Source organism: Onychostoma macrolepis, chromosome 18 (assembly GCF_012432095.1).
Source record: "Onychostoma macrolepis isolate SWU-2019 chromosome 18, ASM1243209v1, whole genome shotgun sequence".
Lineage (NCBI taxonomy): Eukaryota > Metazoa > Chordata > Actinopteri > Cypriniformes > Cyprinidae > Onychostoma > Onychostoma macrolepis.
In genome coordinates, this window is record NC_081172.1 from 20,990,911 (window position 1) to 21,011,107 (window position 20,197).

Consider the following 20,197-nt stretch of genomic DNA (forward strand, 5'->3'; position numbering starts at 1 on the left):
AAATGCCTTTAACTGAAAATTGAGTGTTTAATCTTATCATTATACATTACTGACACTCTATCCTCCAATTTGATACTGTTAAGTGCTTTGACACAATCTGTATTGTTAAAAACGCTATATAAATAAAGGTGACTTGACTTGACTTTACTTGACGATACCACTATGACATTGCCAGTTTGTTGTACATGTACCTTACACATTAAATACAATGTATAATTTATTCATTAAATAAGCAGAGTCACAGAGTATGAAATAAACACCCGATAACCCGCGTTAGTTCCAGGAGGAATGCCTTGCCTGGAGACAATTAATATTGATATTTTCACAATATTTACGCTTTCAGAAATAAAGGCTACATTTGTTTACATTTTGCAGAACAGACGGAAGAAGATCCGTCAATGTGCATTTTTTCCGTTATGTTCAGATGTTCTGTAGCGGTCATGTGAGGAGTTTTTACTCTTCTCCGTGTCAGAGGTTATATACATATATACATTTATTATACATAATTAATATACTTTAAAATAATTTTATTTAATTCAGTGATGCAAATCTGAATTTTTATCAGCTGTTACTCCAGTTTTCAGAGTCATATGATCCTTCAGAAATCATTCAAATATATTGATTTATTACCAGTGTTGTTGAAAAAAACAAAAAAACAGCATATGCTGGTTAGGTATGTTTTGAAGCTGGGATGCTGGTTTATGCTGATCATGTGCTGGTCTTGAGCTGGTCGGACCATCTTAGGACCAGCACATGACCAGCTTAAACCAGCTAAGGACCAGCTTAAATCAGCTCAAACCAGCATCCCATGCTTCAAAACATACCATACCAGCATATGCTAGTTTTTCAACAGGGAACAGTTTTGCTGCTTAATATTTTTGGAACCTGTGACATTTTGTTCAGGGTTCTTTTATGAATAGAAAGCTAAAAAAGAACAGCATTGATAATAAATCAGGCTGATAAAAATTCTGATTTGCATCACTGAAATAAATTACAATAAAAAAAAAATTAAAAGTATTTTGAACGGCTGTGTGTGTGTATGTGTGTATATATATATGTGTGTATGTGTGTGTATATGTATGTATGCATGTATGTATGTATGTATATAAAATATAAAATTTTATCTAAATATCTATTTATCTAAATAAGAGTATACTATATGCAGTATATGATCCAAAGTAACTAGTAACTAACTACTTGACTAGTTTTTTTATCCGGTACTTTTTTACTCTTACTCAAGTAACTATTCAGACTATTACTTTTACTTTTACTTGAGTAAATATTTCTTCAAGTACTTTTACTTTTACTTGAGTACAGTTTTTGGGTACTCTACCCACCTCTGCTCATATTCAGATGGAGAGAGAGAAGCAGTGAGAGATGTTGAGACAGGTGTAAAGCGTTTCGTTAATAGTGAATATTGACCTATTGTGTGTACCGTTGTGGCTCCTGCTGTTAGCAGGGTATAATCGTTGCATTTGGGGTAAAAAAGACAGAATTGTGTATTGTGCCAAGAAGGTTGTCTGTTCGTTCACACAGGCACAAACTGATTGATAGCTGCCTTTAGCGGAACCTTTACCGATTATCTCCATTGATCAAAGCGTTCGGCACGGTCGTCTGTGAGTGACGTCACCTCCCAATACAAACACACCCCCAAGTATAGTCCCGCCCTCTCACAATGATTGACAACTTTCCGTGTAGACATCGGAAATTCAAATGCAAAAGGAATTGCGATTTCATTTGAGTTTTGGCAGGTTACATGCAGAGCAAGTGAAAAAGCAAATGTTGTAATTAATATTGCTATTTAAATATGACCGGCTCATAATTCGTAAGACATGGGAAATACAATTGCAAATGGACTTTGCCTTTTCATTTGAAATGTGACAGTCACTGTGCATTCGCGAAACGGTAATGCAAGATTTGCAATTGCATTTGGATTGTCACAGTTTATGCGCCCACATGTGGAAAATGCAATTGAAAATACAATTTACAATTGCTTTTGAAAATAGTCCGGAAAATCATTCCATATTGAATGGAACATACATGCCCCTTTCGAACTGGAATAATGGTGGAATATCCTGTGAAGTCCGCTTCACAGGGCACTTACTGTCGATTAGAACAAATGTCTGAAGTGATGAGAGAAACATACAAAATGTGCACAGCAGTGGTACGCAAAAACTGGAATTGAGAACCACTGATCGAGATAATTATTTGTCACAATTCTTCAGTGATAGGAGTTCGAACAATCACTTCAGAGTAAAAAAAACAAAAAACACAACTGGATCTCAGCAATAAATCAGAATTAAGCACTGTAAGGCTTGCAGTGTGAATGCAGTATGTTTTTTAATGTTGTGTGTCAAAATGTTTTCCAGCGCTCATGCCCCTTTTGGACTTATGCACAGTTCAGCCTGATGCTGTGGTGTCTTCTCATGCATTCTTTGGGCCATCAAGTCAAATCGGGTAATTTGTTCTAGCTCTTACACACATTCTCTTTATGTATTTGAAAACAGTCACATTCAAAGATTTTTGTTGACAGAGCTATTGCAGTATGTATGAATGTGATGCAATTGTATTTATTTCTGCTGCATCTTTTAGGCAGCCTCCTGCACTCTCAGAGTTAGTGTCCCTATATGTGGGTCGCTGTCACAGCCTGTGGAAAGAGGCTGAACTGATGCTGTGGTTGGAGGAGAATGTCAGAAAAGTTCTAAAGAGGGTTGACTCGCACGATCCTTATGTGGAGGACTGCCAAAACAAGTAAGAAACCGTTGAACACAGATGTTACTTTGTGTCTGTTTGAGTTTGTTGATTTTGAAGGGATCCTATTATGCCTCTTTTTACATGTTAATATAAGCCGTGTGTTTTCAGAGATTTTTTAGTAAATATTTTTTTAAAAATTAAAGGTACTTTTGCATGTTTACTTCCAAAAACAACAAACAAAGCAGTGAGCTCATTAACAAACTTTACTAATTTAAACCATTTATTTTTGTTTTAATTTTTTAATTATTTATATATTTAAACTTTCATATAATTATAATTTAATTCATTAATAGCTTTTCATCAACTCACAAACCCCCTGAAATTCCCTTGTAAGCCCCCGTTTGGGAAACCCTGATATGAGCTAAAACATGCTATTTTCGTGTGTGTCTCTTTAAATACAAATGCCCCTTTTGCAGAAGAGGGCCATCTCTTTACAGCTGGTTCTGTGGATACTCCATCAACAACAAACAAAATATCTGTATGCATTTTAAAGCTTTGTCAGTTTAAATTCCTGATATACGGTTTTCTGAGCATGCACACACGTTGTGTGAGCATTTTACTAATTTCTCTTTCACTTTTCTCACCCGTTTCATGCCTTGGCCAGAAATTATTTAAATTTGGGATATTCTGACATGTTCATTCCTGGAAGAAAACCTCTGGGGTTACTGATGTAATCTTGGTTCCCTGAAATGAGGGAACGAGATTAGGGCTGAACGATTAATTGCATTTGTGATAATATTGCGATATGAAAAAACAAGATTTTTCAACCGCAGAGGCTGCGATTACACTGTCACGTGACACATGAGAGTAAAGAGGTGAACACATAAGCAGTCTTCAGAGGAAACAAGTTGGCACACTACAGTGTTGCCAAGTCTGCGGTTTGCCTCCAAAAATTTGATATTTAGCCCCTGGAGTGCGAACTTACCAGGGGAAGCCCTCCAAAAAACGTGTATTTTACCCGGATTTATCGGTACCCGAATGCGGTTTTTACCGGTGGACCCCCCTCGAAACGCGATTAGGCTAGTTTTGAGTAGTAATTGGGCAGGTTTTGTTGTGAAAACCTGGCACGCTACACGCGGAAATGTTTGAAAGCGTGTATGAACGAATGTACTTCAAAACGGCACATGGAAATTACTCAAGCAGTAACATTGTTACGGTGCATTTCATTACTGAAGACTTTGACCTTAAGATAATATATATAATAATGTTTTTTATGTATATATTAGGGCTGTCACAATATTAGATTTTTCATATCACGGTTATTGTGGCCATAAGAATTCACGATATCGATATATCGCGATATCTATAGAAACCTTGGGGGGGGGGATATCCGTCAAATCATTTTTTACTTTGTTTATTGAGTTTTTCTATTTCACCCAACGAACATAAGGATACTGATAAACGCAGGGCACAAGACTCTGGCTTTCTCTGTCTTCTTTGGAGCTCCTATGAAATAACAAGAGAAAAAATACTGTCAATTTCAACAGTATGATGAATAAATATTAATGGTAACACTTTACAATAAGATGTTATTTGATAACATTAATGTATTAACTAACAATATATTTATTAAACAATTTATTATTCTTTGTTAATGTTAATAAAAATACAGTCGTTCATTGTTCATGTTAGTTCACAGTGCATTAAAGTTTACAAACACAACTTGTGATTTTAATAATGCATTAGTAAATGCTGAAATTAACATTAAGATTAATAAATGCTGTGGAAGTATTGTTCATTCTCATTTCATGTTAACTAATGTAATTAACTAATGTTAACTAATGAACCTTATTGTAAAGTGTTGCCATATTAAAATCTAAACTGATACTTTAACCTGTTAGCTTGTATACCCGTATTTTAAGCTCTTTAACCTATAGTTGTGCCGGCGCCACTGAAGTCATGCAGTAAGATCTTGTTACATGCTCTGAGTAGTACTGTACCTTAAAAAGGGTATTTCTCTTACCCTGGAAATTAAGTTTGATTGTACCGTAAATTCTGCTTTATCTAACTAATTCTATTAATTTATCCAAATATTATAATTAATTAGAAAGAGTTATGATTAATTATTAATATTCTCCCCTTGTGCTAATTTACTACATAAACATTGTTGCAAGCAGACTCAGTAATCAATCTTATGTGTTTTTTTCATAAGTTTTATTAACTTCTTATATGTGCACGTACCAGTTTCTGACCAAGATCAGATAAAACTATAGCTTGAATACACTTCTCCAAACAGTACAGAAGTTATTCAATGCTATAATGCATGTTCAAATCGTACGATAAGAAACTAACCTGATATTAGCGAAGAAATCCTCATTTCTGTTGTTAGTAGAGCGTTAGCCTTCTCTGACTAAGAAATCTCAGACTAGCAGCCCATATAAATGGTACCAGAATAAAATAATCTGACTTTGGGCGAAGTAATCCCCATTTCAGCTTTAAATGTGTAAATCGTCTCTGACGAAGAAATCTCAGATTAGCACTTGCCATTGAAATGGTACCAGAATAAATCGGTCTGACCTTGGGCGAAGAAATTCCCACTTTCAGCACTGTTGTAGGTGATCTGAGCGATGCTCCTTATTTCACCGGTTTAAGGCCTTATTATGTGTTACGTATCATTGTATTCATATTGATCGGCTCATGTGAAACATTTACGTCAAATTAATGGTGTTATTCTAGTGTGGCTTAATAATTCACCATTGCCTGGGAAGTGAACATGCTGTTCTGATTTGTGAATGAGTTGCATGTGATGTCATGACTGAGCACACCTCATCTGACCACATGTGAGTTTCCGGTGCATGCTTACAGCACGGATCAATCGCTGCTCCGCTTGGGCTGTGTTGTGAGCTTGCATTGGTCTCCTAACAACACGTGACCCTGGAAGTGTAAGCAGACTCTTCCGGGTTAATCTGATAACAGCACCCACTTCACAGACCTTTGTGTAAACGAACTGCGTGTTAAGACCAAAATAAGACCAAAGCTAGCTCTCCAGCAGCCCTAAACACATACAAGCTAAAGCCCTCTACCTCAGCTGATAGCTGTTAGCACTCAGCCAACACTTAGACACGTGCGAGTGTAGAGTGTAACTTTTAAAACAAAGACTACAGACTTTGGGACCTTTTGGACTAAGGGACATTGATTTGAACTAGTGATGGGAGAGACAAACCTTCTTGAGGCTTTGAATCAATTGTGCCACAAATGATTCACTGTTTCGAAGCACTCCGTGCTGGTAACCCCTGCTAGTCAGAACAGTATAAGTGCAGTGAAAACTCAATTCAACGAAACACCTTACCAAACCAATAGCCAATGTGTTATTGAAGGTGTAATCAATTAAAGGCAATCAACGATCCCTAATACCCTTAAATATTAAGGGTCTTTTAATACGTTATATTTCAGTAAACTAATAGGAGGCATTTAAATATGCCTCCTCCCTTTATTAAATGCGTCACTAACTGTGTACGAATTTATAAAATTGATACGAGATCACATACAAATCATAGACACTGGTTCATGAGACCTAGCATCGAACTATTAAAATTTAAAATAAATTCGAAACAGCTATGATGTGTAAAGAAGCCTTGTTTATTGAAATCACATGACTTTAGTAGTTTGATGCACGTTCCGAATCATGGATTCGAAAAGAAAAAAAATTGGCAGAGGTTCCGAAGCTCCACAAAGCATGTGTCAAAGACCCCCATCACTAGTTTAAACAATTTCTTCCTCTCTTTCCCTCTCTCTCTCTCTCTACCCCCTCACTCTTAGTTTCACTCTCCGTTAAAACCCATATACAGGTGCTGGTCATATAATTAGAATATCCTCAAAAAGTTGATTTATTTCACTAATTCCATTCAAAAAGTGAAACTTGTATATTATATTCATTCATTACACACAGACTGACATATTTCAAATGTTTATTTCTTTTAATTTGGATGATTAGAGCTTACAGCTCATGAAAGTCAAAAATCAGTATCTCAAAATATTAGAATATTACTTAATATTACCAATACAAAGAAAGGATTTTTAGAAATCTTGGCCAACTGAAAAGTATGAAAATGAAAAGTATGAGCATGTACAGCACTCAATACTTAGTTGGGGCTTCTTTTGCCTGAATTACTGCAGCAATGCGGCGTGGCATGGAGTCGATCAGTCTGTGGCACTGCTCAGGTGTTATGAGAGCCCAGGTTGCTCTGATCGTGGCCTTCAGCTCATCTGCATTGTTGGGTCTGGTGTCTCTCATCTTCCTCTTGACAATAATAAATTCAGGTCAGGCGAGTTTGCTGGCCAATCAAGCACAGTAACACTATGGTCATTGAACCAGCTTTTGGTACCTTTGGCAGTGTGGGCAGGTGCCAAGTCCTGTTGGAAAATGAAATCAGCATCTCCATAAAGCTTGTCAACAGAAGGAAGCATGAAGTGCTCTAAAATTTCCTGGTAGATGGCTGCGTTGACTGTGGACATCAGAAAACACAGTGGACCAACACCAGCAGATGACATGGCAGCCCAAATCATCACTGACTGGGGAAACTTCACACTAGACTTCAAGCATCATGGATTCTGTGCCTCTCCACTCTTCCTTCAGACTCTGGGACCTTGATTTCCAAATGAAATGTAAAATTTACTTTCATCTGAAAAGAGGACTTTGGACCACTGAGCAGCAGTCCAGTTATTTTTCTCCACAGCCCAGTTAAGATGCTTCTGACGTTGTCTCTGGTTCAGAAGTGGCTTGGTAGCCCTTTTCCTGAAGACGTCTGAGCGTGGTGACTCTTGATGCACTGACTCCAGCTTCAGTTCTCTCCTTGTGAAGCTCTCCCAAGTGTTTGAATCGGCTTTGCTTGACTGTATTCTCAAGCTTGCGGTCATCCCTGTTGCTTGTGCACCTTTTCCTACCCAAATTCTTCCTTCCAGTCAACTTTGCATTTAATATGCTTTGATACAGCACTCTGTAAACAGCCACGCCTTTCAGTAATGACCTTCTGTGACTTACCCTCTTTGTGGAGGGTGTCAATGTTCATCTTCTGGATTATTGCCAAGTCAGCAGTCTTCCCCATTATTGTGGTTTCAAAGAACAAGAGATACCCAGAATTTATACTGTAGGGATGGTCATTTATTCAAACTCAAATGTAAATATTCTAATATTTTGAGATACTGATTTTTGACTTTCATGAGCTGTAAGCTCTAATCATCAAAATTAAAATAAATAAACATTTGAAATATATCAGTCTGTGTGTAATGAATGAATATAATATACAAGTTTCACGTTTTGAATGGAATTAGTGAAATAAATCAACTTTTTGATGATATTCTAATTATATGACCAGCACCTGTACTTGGTTTTTATCTGTGTTGGCTAGAATTCGATTTTAGTCTATCGCTATTTTATCTAATTTCATTTATGTTTATTTAGCCTGAATATCCCTATTCAGCCACGTGGAATTTAATTAAATTTGGTATTTAATTGAATCGATGTGCTTATACACCTTTTGTTTCAGTTTCCTGTAGCTATGAGGACACTCTACTTTTACTCTTCATTTTGACTTCATTTCATTCCTCTTTTCTATTTTATCTCATTTATTTACCTTTGTTTCAGGCTGAATATCCCTATTCTGCTAAGCTGAATTTAATTACATTTGAAATTTAATTAAATCAGTCTGTTTATTTACCTTTCCTTCAGTCTTTTAGAGCTATAAGGGAATTCTACCTTGACTTTTACCTTATTTACTATATATACTATTTTAGTTATTTTACCATCACCATCTTCACTCTTTGTATAGGATTACAGTAGTTCTAGCAACTGTTGCTTCCTTGATGAGTTATACAGGTTATTAGTAGCCTAATCCCTGTTTCCTCTCCCCCCTTCCTCACTCCTCAGTGCCAGGCCTAGTACATTGAAGTGCAGTTACTGTTCAACACAATGTAGGCCCCAGATAGAACTAGAAACACTTCCCATTGTTTGTTTTTCTTTTTGACCTCGAGGTATTTGGTGTGTCCCTGCTAGCTTAGCTAACAGTCTAACCCTAAGTTTATGAGTCTGTTGCAGCATCACCCACAAGTGACATCTGCTTGGCCTTATCTCCTAGCAAAAAACTAAATAGGTAAAATCCTCCTCCTTCCTTTTTCCTTTTTGATTTCATCTTATTGTTTTATTTCAGTTTTGTTTTATTTGTTACCCTCGTAGTGACATTTGAGAAGAACCATCAGTGTTTTGAGTAATAGTTTGACGGCATGTAAAGGCCCAGTCTTGCAGCCGTCAACAAAGATACTCAAAGTCCTTAGTTCCGTTCACCAACACTAAATGGTAGCAACATGCCTTACTAGTTGACCCACGTCAGCTATTCCTACCTTATACGGCCTACGGAGCAGTTCCCTATACAGATAGCTTACCTCCTCTGTACATACTTGCATTTGCCTTTTTGCCTCTCTCATGTTCCCCCGAGTGAGCCAGCATGTCTCAGACATCCGGCCCCGCCACCTACCCGAACCACTTGGAGACCCGGCAGAGCCCTGTGATGGACATCCTTCAACCCAAAGCAGCCAATGACCTGCAACAGCAGAGAATGGAACAGCGAGACGTGGACACCTGACACCCAGCCTGGACAGCCAGGAGCTGACCAGCATCATCTCCTCCTTGGCCCACAATCTCAAGGGCCTCAGACAGGAGGTAAAGGTCACAGAGCTCCCAAGGGAACCGACACCCGCTCAGCGAGAGACGGCAAAGAACAGATGCAAGGAACCTGACAAAGTGGAGTAACAGAAGGAAATCACCAGTCTTCAGGAGGCTCTAACAGCTGCTGAATACCAAAAGCAGCTGGAAAAAGTCACCAGACAGGACTTGGAAAGAGAATTGTTTCACAAAAGGACACTATTAGAAACAGCGTATGTGGAACTTAATGAGAAGAGACACTAGAGCTAAGGCAGGAATTGATATTGGGAATTGTTCAACAGCACATTGACTAAACCTTATGGAAGGACATGCCCATGGTGTGGTCTTGAACACGCAGCAGCCATGACCGACTATGGAGTGATGGTCAAAACAAACCTAGCGGTTAATTAAGAGTGTGATTGAATATTCCCAATTTCAGGTCACTCTGCTGTTTTAATCACTTTTTTCAAGTTTTCTTGTTTTTTTTTTGTTGTTTTTTTTTGTTATCCTAATGATAATAGCAGTTGGCTATTCACTTATTTGTACTTTAATCTATTTGATTCATTTACATTCACCCCTCTTGGTCTATTGTGGATTCGTTTCCCCATAGAGCCGGAAGGAACCAGAACACTTTTCATTGGCGATTCTGTTTATTCTCAAGAAGTTCACTAAGTTCTATGACCCTGCTACATGAGTAATCTCAATGATTACAAAGGCATAACTATAGTCATGCGCACTGGTAACCAGCATAATCCGAATAGGAAAGCTGTCCTCCTTTTCTTTTCTTTTCTTTTTTCTTTCTTTTCTCTCCTTAAGAGATCTAGCCTATTGCGATCCATCAGGAGATTCTGAGGAATAATTTGACCATAAGAACCATCTTAAATCATTTATTAAATCTCGGTTTACGCCCTTCGAGAAATATTCTCAGAACCACACAAATCTTAGCATCATAGCATCCACAGCTGAGATATTAATCATAGAAGACACAATTCACTAGCAAGCTATGCCCGAAACAACAAGCTGTATGTTATATCCCTAGCTGGCCCATTAAAATTTTAGCTTTTAACTCTTTAGGGTGGTGCCTTAGTCTCTCACCTTTATTCTCACCACAAGTGTGCCAAAACGTTGCAGATGCTCAGCTTATCCTCCCAGGTGGGAGACCTAAAGGACTGACTAGCCATTGCGAGGAACACCGTTCCACCCAGGGGTGCTGACAACCTACAGCACCAGGGCCAAATGCAACTGGAAAATGACAGAAGAGGCCCGATGACACATGACCCAAGCCAGAGTCACAGCCATGCTGGGCCGACCAAGGTTATCATCACCTTAGCCCACCTCATGGATCTGAGACAGACAGTAAAAACAATCTCACTAGACAATAGATCACAGAGGCCCGCAAGGAGCAGACATGTGCTCAAAGCCTCACAGACCAGCTAGATACTGAGAATCCCAGGAAAGCCAGGATCAAAAGACTTCAAAAGGCTCAGATAACTGCTGAACAAGGAGAGCAGTTGGAAAAAGCAACACAAGACCAGCGCAGAAATGTCACCGTGGCAACAGCCCAGGTACCAGACCAACCACTGGGAAGGGCCATGGAAAAGGACATTCTCATCCCGCAAAAACCATGGTATGTCCAACAGCAGTCACCACAACATCCTCCTTCACACCCTTCACACAGGTGCCAGATGGAGGCTGCACAAGGACAGCTGGACACACCTACTGCGGAGTTACTGGAGCTGCTGACACTAGCAAAAGAGCTCCTTGAACAGAACTCAACTGAGAAGCACTGGGAAGGACAAACTTCTGACTCCTTATCCTGATGCAACACAGCATCAGAACCCTCCAAGGGAGGAGCATCCTGTAAAACCAGCCAACACCCTAGAAGCAGCCAGACAACGTTGGATAGAGCAACAGGCCCACATGCCCAACAGCGAAACCTCTACCAACACAACTCAGGCAAGCTCAAGTCGGTGCCGCCACAAGAGCAAAGCGACACCACAAACATCGAACTTCTGGTGACGTTCAAGCAGAATAGAGGGCTAACAACCACCCACTGCCCTCCTGCTACCATGACTAGGTCAGTCTGAAACACTTTTCACACTGCAAAATCTCCATAACCATTCCCTGCAACCCCTGGAATCACCTGCTCTCTCATAAGCGAGAGTTCAACCCAGCGGTTCCATACCGCAGGTTACCACAGATAGCCTATGGGCTAACAACACCTAAAACAACCATTTGACCTTGACCAACTCACTTTAGGATGACAGGTGAGACAGCCTCGACACCTGCTGCACAAGCTCGAGGACCCACACCTTGCTACAGCCTACATCACCACAGCACACCACCTGACAACATCCACAACCACTCCTGCAGGCACCAACAGCCAGACAGCCACCATGGCCTTCAAGCCTTGCGTGCCAGAGGCGTGTCTGATTTTCCTGCTTATTTTCCATCGTTCGCCGTTGTCTACAGGAGAAAATTATGTGAGATGTGACGTGCCGTAAAAACGGACCCTTCTGAAACCCACGCAATGCCCATACCAACACAACTTTCCTCCTTGTCACTCATAGACAAACCTTTCTACGGATAAACATGCATCCCAGGACATTGTGTGTACGATCTTGTATAGTGTCTCTTGCATTGTATTTTGTTTTATGAATGCTTTATGTGTGAAGTACTAGTTAATGTAACCCCACCTATATCGTGTCTCCTACCAAATTAATGCTCATTTGATGATGCACACTTTAGTGTACACCACCTCCTCATAGAATGCCTTGTGTGTTTGTAATTTAATCAAAGTATAGACTGCCAGAGCCATTCGAACCATGCTCTCAGACAAAGGGTCATAAAACCCCCCAATATTTCCAGCCTCCCGCTTGGAAATTCAGCCTTTCTCATTGGTCAAGCCCATACTGAAAAGTGTGACTCTTCCCTGACTTAAGGTCTGCCTCTCTCTTCTGCAAAATCTTCTGATTTCTGCCCGTGTGATTGAACTCACGGAGAGCCTGAGCCGGTGCGGGGGAGCACAGCAGGACCCAACATATAGAACCGTGTGCGATCTCCCTAGCCTGGGGAGATGGCTCTTGACCACAAAGAGTCAGACTAATACCACTGGAGTTCGTCTTCACTCAACCCTGGAATTTACCATGATGGAAATGCCCTCGCTCAGACATTTCTCTCTCCCCACTCCCAGCAGTCTCTGCTTCTTCATCTCTGGATTGTGGCCTGCAGTTCCACTGTGGTGGAACACCCACAGGGCCAGCAGGCCCCATTTTACACCCAGCCATGTGCTTACTTAGGAGAGAGGACTCTCTCATCCCCAACAGAGTCAAGAACAACCTCAGAGTTTCAAGAGATTGCAACTTCGGCCATCGAATGGAACCATCCAGACCCTCTTCAGAGGCTTCACGAGACTCTCGTTCCACAGCCAAGTCAAATGCAAGTATCGTTCCTTTCACCACACAGATGTTTGTTGTAAGCTATTGTATACCGTGCTTTGAATTAGAGACTGATGGTTCTTTCAGATAGTCAACTGAGCCTCATTTCCCCTGTTTCTGCCCGGTTTTATTCATCGTCTCACTTACCCTTCCCATGTATGTGTGATTTCTGTGTGTGTGTGTGTGTGTGTGTGTGTATATATATATATATATATATATATATATATATATATATATATATATATATATGTATATATATATATATGTATATGTATATATATATATATGTATATGTGTTTGTTTAGACTAGTTATGTGTTTGTGATTTAGTTAATAAAACTTTGTGCACAATACATATGAGTATTCATTTCTGATTCCATGCTTGCAACAAAGTCAATTTAACGATTTTGATCTTGTTACATGCTCTGAGTAGTACTGTACCTTAAAATGGGTATTTCTCTTACCCTGGAAATTAAGATTTCTTTGAATTAGTAAATAATCAATACTGAGCTTTCGCTAGACGACCTGGTCAATTGATTGTACCATAAATTCTGCTTTATCAAGCTAATTCTATTAACTTATCCAAAATTATAATTAATTATAAAGAGTTATGATGAATTATTAATATTCCCCCCTTGAGCTAATTTACTACATTACTTAACTGGCCAACGGAGCGAATCAACCCTGTGAGGTCACACGTGGTGGTACTGCAAGATGTGCCCTTGCTCCAAAAGCTATAACAAAACATCCTTTTTTCTTTAAAATGGTTTCATTAATCGTGTTTGTTATATATTTATTAATTAAAGTGGAAATCACTTTCCCATTATTAAAGTCAGTGGGGACCAGCTACTGTTTGGTGACCCACATTTTTCAAAATATCATCTTTTGTGTTCAGCACAAGAAAGAAAATACAGGTTTGGGACAACGTGAGTGAGTAAATAGTGACAGAAATGTAATTTTTGGGAGAACTATCCCTTTAATGACAATCGACAGCATGTTTAGTACTGTTGCTTTAAGAGCTGCACGCATTCGTTTCTCTCTGAACTGTTTACTTTCACTTTAGACATCATTTTAAACATAATCAACTGTGTTTATATGTAAACCTTGTGTATTTTTGACAGTATTAGATGCTAAATCAACCAGATGCAAAAGATAACTTAGTCCATTAATTAGGCGTATGTGGTCAGAAAAAGCACAAGTCAGAACAGTGCGTGAATGTAAAGTTTAACCGGCTTTAAAGCACATGCAAATAATGTACTTTTGTGACTGTGAATAAGTGTAGTGTCCTGTGAGAGTAACTCTACCGTTGATTTAACATTTGATGTGAATGCGTCGTGTTGTACAGTATATTGAGTCAGAGGCACCAGAACTGCAACTGACAGAATGTGTGCAGCACAGCGATATTTCTTTAAAAGCAGATCGTTGACACAATTTAATCGTCCACAATCAAAAATCAGCATATCGCACACCCCTAGCTGACGCTATGGGGAAACACCTCAGATAGCTATAAACAGCTTATAGCCTTAAACACATTGTCTCATAGTGGGACATTACTATTTCATGACAGAACCATTGCAGCCTAACAGCATAAGCATACATACAGTATCTTACAATAGTAACTTGCCGACATTAGGCACATAGCCATAAGTGTAAGTTGCTAGTGTAAGCAGCACTTCACACCTATATGAAAAACAGTGGCACAGCCGTTCTTATCATACAAGGGCAACACCAGTATATATAGTGGTAAGTTTACGTAACACTACACACCTATATAAAAAACAGTGACACCTGTGCTTATCATAGAAGGCAATAAACGGCGGCAGCGTTCGCACAAATAGTGGTTAGTGTAAGCAACACTGAACACCTACAGGTGCATCTCAATAAATTAGAATGTCGTGGAAAAGTTAATTTATTTCAGTAATTCAACTCAAATTTTGAAACTCGTGTATTAAATAAATTAAATGCACACAGACTGAAGTAGTTTAAGTCTTTGGTTTTTTTAATTGTGATGATTTTTGGCTCACATTTAACAAAAACCCACCAATTCACGATCTCAACATATTAGAATACTTCATAAGACCAATAAAAAAAAACATTTTTAGTGAATTGTTGGCCTTCTGGAAAGTATGTTTATTTACTGTATATGTACTCAATATTGGGTAGGGGCTCCTTTTGCTTTAATTACTGCCTCATTTCGGCGTGGCATGGAGGTGATCAGTTTGCGGCACTGCTGAGGTGGTATGGAAGCCCAGGTTTCTTTGACAGTGGCCTTCAGCTCATCTGCATTTTTTGGTCTCTTGTTTCTAATTTTCCTCTTGACAATACCCCATAGATTCTCTGTGGGGTTCAGGTCTGGTGAGTTTGCTGGCCAGTCAAGCACACCAACACCATGGTCGTTTAACCAGCTTTTGGCAGTGTGGGCAGGTGCCAAATCCTGCTGGAAAATGAAATCAGCATCTTCAAAAAGCTAGTCAGCAGTAGGAAGCATGAAGTGCTCCAAAATTTCTTGGTAAACGGGTGCAGTGACTTTGGTTTTGGACCAACACCAGCAGATGACATTGCACCCCAAATCATCACAGACTGTGGAAACTTAACACTGGACTTCAAGCAATTTGGGCAATGAGCTTCTCCACCCTTCCTTCAGACTCTAGGACCTTGGTTTCCAAATGAAATACAAAACTTGCTCTCATCTGAAAAGAGGACTTTGGACCACTGGGCAACAGTCCAGTTCTTCTCCTTAGCCCAAGTAAGACGCCTCCTGACGTTGTCTGTGGTTCAGGAGTGGCTTAACAAGAGGAATACGACGACTGTAGCCAAATTCCTTGACACGTCTGTGTGTGGTGGCTCTTGATCCCTTGACCCAAGCCTCAGTCCATTCCTTGTGAAGTTCACCCAAATTCTTGAATCGATTTTGTTTGACAATCCTCATAAGGCTGCGGTTCTCTCGGTTGGTTGTGCATCTTTTTCTTCCACACTTTTTCCTTCCACTCAACTTTCTGTTAACATGCTTGGATATAGCACTCTGTGAACAGCCAGCTTCTTTTGCAATGAATGTTTGTGGCTTACCCTCCTTGTGAAGGGTGTCAATGATTGTCTTCTGGACAACTATCAGATCAGCAGTCTTCCCCATGATTGTGTAGCCTAGTGAACCAAACTGAGAGACCATTTTGAAGCCTCAGGAAACCTTTGCAGGTGTTTTGAGTTGATTGGCTGATTGGCATGTCACCATATTCTAATTTGTTGAGATAGTGAATTGCTGTGTTTTTAAATTAAATTAAAAGAACCAAAGACTTAAACTACTTCAATATGTGTGCATTGAATTTATTTAATACACGAGTTTCACAATTTGAGTTGAATTACTGAAATAAATGAACTTTTCCACGACATTCTAATTTATTGAGATGCACCTGTGGCAGTGGCACAGCTGGTGCTTATCATAAAAGAGCAATGATCTGTGGCAGCGCCTGGAAATATAGTGGTTAGTGTAATCAACACTACACACCCATATTAAAAATAGCTGCTCTGAGGCAGGGGCTGCTTATGTACCATGTCAATGAGTGAGCAACTGGAGCGGGCAGTTCGTCACTCTGAGACTGCTTTTTTTCGTGTCCTGAAAGTTCACCGCTGGACCAGGCTGTGGGCTCCATCGGTGGGGCGGAGACTGGCCCTGGCGAAAATCACAGGTAGTTCAGGTGGAAGCAAGCCACGTAGAAACTGACTCACGTGAGCTCATCCCATGACTCAGTTGCCTCGGGCTGCCACTGCTTGCCACGGCTCTTGGGTTATGGAGGGCAGAAGTGTTTCAGTGGCCAGTTTATTGTCAAAAATGACCGTGATGTGGAGGTAAAGGTTCCTGATATTCTTCACTTTGCAGTGCACATGCGCATTGGCTGGTCTAAGCTGAAAAAATTAACTTTTTTTGACATAATTTGAGCATTTGGATCAACATTAACGTGGAAGTGAAACAGTCAAGTTTTCATTATTTAGTAAAGTGATTTCCACATTAATTAAAAAATATATAACAAACACGATTAATGAAGCCATTTTAAAGAAAAAAGGATGTTTTGTTATAACTTTTAGAGCAAGGGCACCGCCATCTTACAGTACCACCGCGTGTGACGTCACAGGGTTGGTTCGCTCCATTGGCCAGTTAAGTAATATATAAGCATTTCTTTACTTTTTGTACAGGCGCTTGTTTAAATGGGAGGAAGACGAACTTTAAAGGACTGTTGAGCCCAGAGGTGTCATGCCCATTCAAAGTGAGTGGGCGCATGCTCCCTCAGATTTTTGAGCCAAGTGGATTTTGAATGCAGCTTCCAAAAGACAAAAAATAGTCGATTCATATTTTCTATATTTAATACAATCACACCAGCGTGGTTAAATCGTTCAGTGCGTCATATCACCAGCTGCTAAATTCAAATCTGCATTCGCTGGCTGGCGCTGACGTGTTTTTTACAGCACTGCGCATTATAACCAATCACACACGACTGTTGAGCTTATGAATGCAATGACCAATCAGAGGCGTTCAGATGAGTCATCGCTAAAATGCAACAACGTTTTCTTTACTTGCTCGCTGACTGAATACCTCTTTCTGGCAAATTCTCTCGTTAGAAACAAAGTGCAAATGTGTGTACGGATATGTAAGTAAGATATTCATTTCATAGTGTAAACAGCTTCAGTGATTTTAATGGGAGTTTTTGAGAGTTAAATGTCTCAGTAAAAATGTTCTTTGATAATGTAAATGTTTTTTGCTCTCTTTCTGTACAATGAAAGTGTTATAATTAGTAGCCTAACTTTAAAATGTTTTTATTCACATTAACTTTCAATGTTAAATTCACATTAAATATAAAGTCAGTCACATTGAAATATGTTATGGCATGACACCCATATTTAATAGATTACATTATTAGGTTACTTTGACCATCGCCCACTAGATCAACTAACATAATCTATAAAGGTGAGAATCAAGATATTTCATGATATAGTTAATGCGTTTGGGAATGTTTCAAATAAAAAGGAAAAAATAAATAAAACATAAGTGCTGTTGTGGCTGCTGTGTGTCACGTGACGACCCCCACAACTCAAATATTATGAGTGCATGACGCCCCTGGTTGAGCCCATAATAAGTGCAACTGCTTATGCATTTGAGCCGATACCGCGAGGGGGCCGAGCATTACTGCCATTACGGATGGAAGAAATTGTGAATCTGCTCTGGTTTGGGGTGAAGAGCGGGTCGGAAACAAATCGCGTTTACATGGATACTAATCAGAACAGCCATTAACATAATGTACTGTGCATTTGCTTAAACGGGCAAGAAAGCGGACTCAATTTGGTACTCGCGTGCAGTCCGAGCCGAGCGCTTTTTGCCTGTGTGCAAAGAAACAACCCAGCTAACAAAAATACGTTACTGCAACGTAATCTGGTGACCAAAGTTTCGTCGTGGCCAAGCGGCAACCTCCCGCTCCCTCTCTTGAAACCAACACGGAAGTGACTAAAACTGCAATTCATCCAAAAGGGAGTCAGTCCTGTAGACCTCCCATGTTAAAATGCCCAACTTTACAGCAGAAAAAAAAAATGTTTACAGCCTGATACAAAAAGTGGTTTTGGTCTATATAGGTAATTTTGCCCTTCATGACAACTGTGAGGGGGTGATTTTTCTTTTTAGAACTCATCCGTTTTAAATTATATTAAGCCTTAAAGTTCTGCATAATTAAGGGCGTGGCCACTTGAGTGACAGGTGGAGTGAGTGTGAAACTTAGAAAAATGGCTTTAAAGATTTTTATTTGTTCAGAAAAAAATAATTATAGGTAGGACACTGGAAATCTGCCAATTAGATGTTTTAATGAAAATGATCTCAAACTTGATTTTTACCGCTATATTGATATTGTACTCTGCTTTTGCACTGTCTGCAAAAAGTGAGAAATCACGCAAAGGCAAAAGGCAGTAACTTCCACCTTATATAGGGTGCTGATCACCATTTACAGAATCATTATAGTAACATCTGTATAAAATTTAGTGATCATTGGCTAGGCTATAACATCCAATAATGTGATTTTTATTTACTTATTTTTTTTCTGACCATAACAACCGGACAAAAAGTTAAACGTGAGTGGATACCGTTTTGCAACCAATTTATTTGCAATGTTTGCTAACATTAAAGGATGCAAGACATATTTAGGGGCCAAGCACCGAAGGTGCATAGGCACCTATTGTGTTTGTTGGCGTTATTAGGGGCCAAGCACCGAAGGTGTGTAGGCACCTCTTGAAACCGTTGGCGTTATTATTAGGGGCCAAGCACCGAAGGTGCGGAGGCACCTATTGTGTTTGTTAGCGTTATTAGGGGCCAAGCACCGAAGGTGCGGAGGCACCTGTTGAAACCGTTGGCGTTATTATTATTATTAGGGGCCAAGCACCGAAGGTGCGGAGGCACCTATTGAAACCGTTGGCGTTATTAGGGGCCAAGCACCGAAGGTGCGGAGGCACCTATTGAAACCGTTGGATTTATTATTATTATTAGGGGCCAAGCACCGAAGGTGCGGAGGCACCTATTGAAACCGTTGGCGTTATTAGGGGCCAAGCACCGAAGGTGCGGAGGCACCTATTGAAACCGTTGGATTTATTATTATTAGGGGCCAAGCACCGAAGGTGCGGAGGCACCTATTGAAACCGTTGGCGTTATTAGGGGCCAAGCACCGATGGTGCGGAGGCACCTATTGAAACCGTTGGATTTATTAGGGGCCAAGCACCGAAGGTGCGTAGGCACCTATTGTGTTTGTTAGGTTTATTAGGGGCCAAGCACCGAAGGTGCGTAGGCACCTATTGTGTTTGTTAGGTTTATTATTATTCTTTTTCTTCTTCCGCCGCAAGGTCAATGGCAGCCCATAGAACCGCTTGCGGGAAATTTGTGAAATTTGGCACACAGATAAAGGACAGAATGAGTTTTCGCCATAGCAAATTTGGATTCTCTAAATCAATTTCTCTAGCGCCACCAACTGTGCAAAGTTGCATTTATGTTTATGTTAATAACTTTTGAACCGTAAGCCACAAAATTACAATTATTTTTTCTCTGAATCCTTGGTTCATGCCGAGTTGAATGAAGTCCAAAATTCAAAAATCGTAAGGTTTAGTTTTTTTACTATTTTTATTTTTTATTTTTTGTAAAACCTACTTTTTCGAACTTGTCCTAGACAGTTCGTCTAATTTTCACAAAAATTGAATCAGATCATCTTCAGACCATGGTGGCAAAAAGTTATGGAATTCAAGTCGATTAGTCCAAGCGTTCTCGAATAACACTAGCGAATTCTACTAAAAGCATGCAAAAATGGATCTGAGCCTATATCTCCGCAACGGTTTGGCAAATTGAGACCAAA

General features: G+C 39.7%; 1 protein-coding gene across 4 annotated transcripts in view; it reads left to right on the forward strand.

Moving 5' to 3' along the window:
- The window catches only part of tcf25 (transcription factor 25 (basic helix-loop-helix)), a 205,089-nt gene that overhangs the window by 126,410 nt on the left and 58,482 nt on the right, over positions 1-20,197 (forward strand). For all 4 annotated transcript variants that reach the window (XR_009266917.1, XR_009266916.1, XM_058750834.1 and 1 more), the window contains exons 13-14: positions 2,370-2,457; positions 2,593-2,751. Coding sequence is in view for 2 of the 4 variants with exons in the window: in XM_058750834.1 (XP_058606817.1) it covers positions 2,370-2,457; positions 2,593-2,751 (247 nt within the window). In the remaining 2 variants the exon portion in view is untranslated. The remainder of the gene's footprint in view (positions 1-2,369; positions 2,458-2,592; positions 2,752-20,197) is intronic.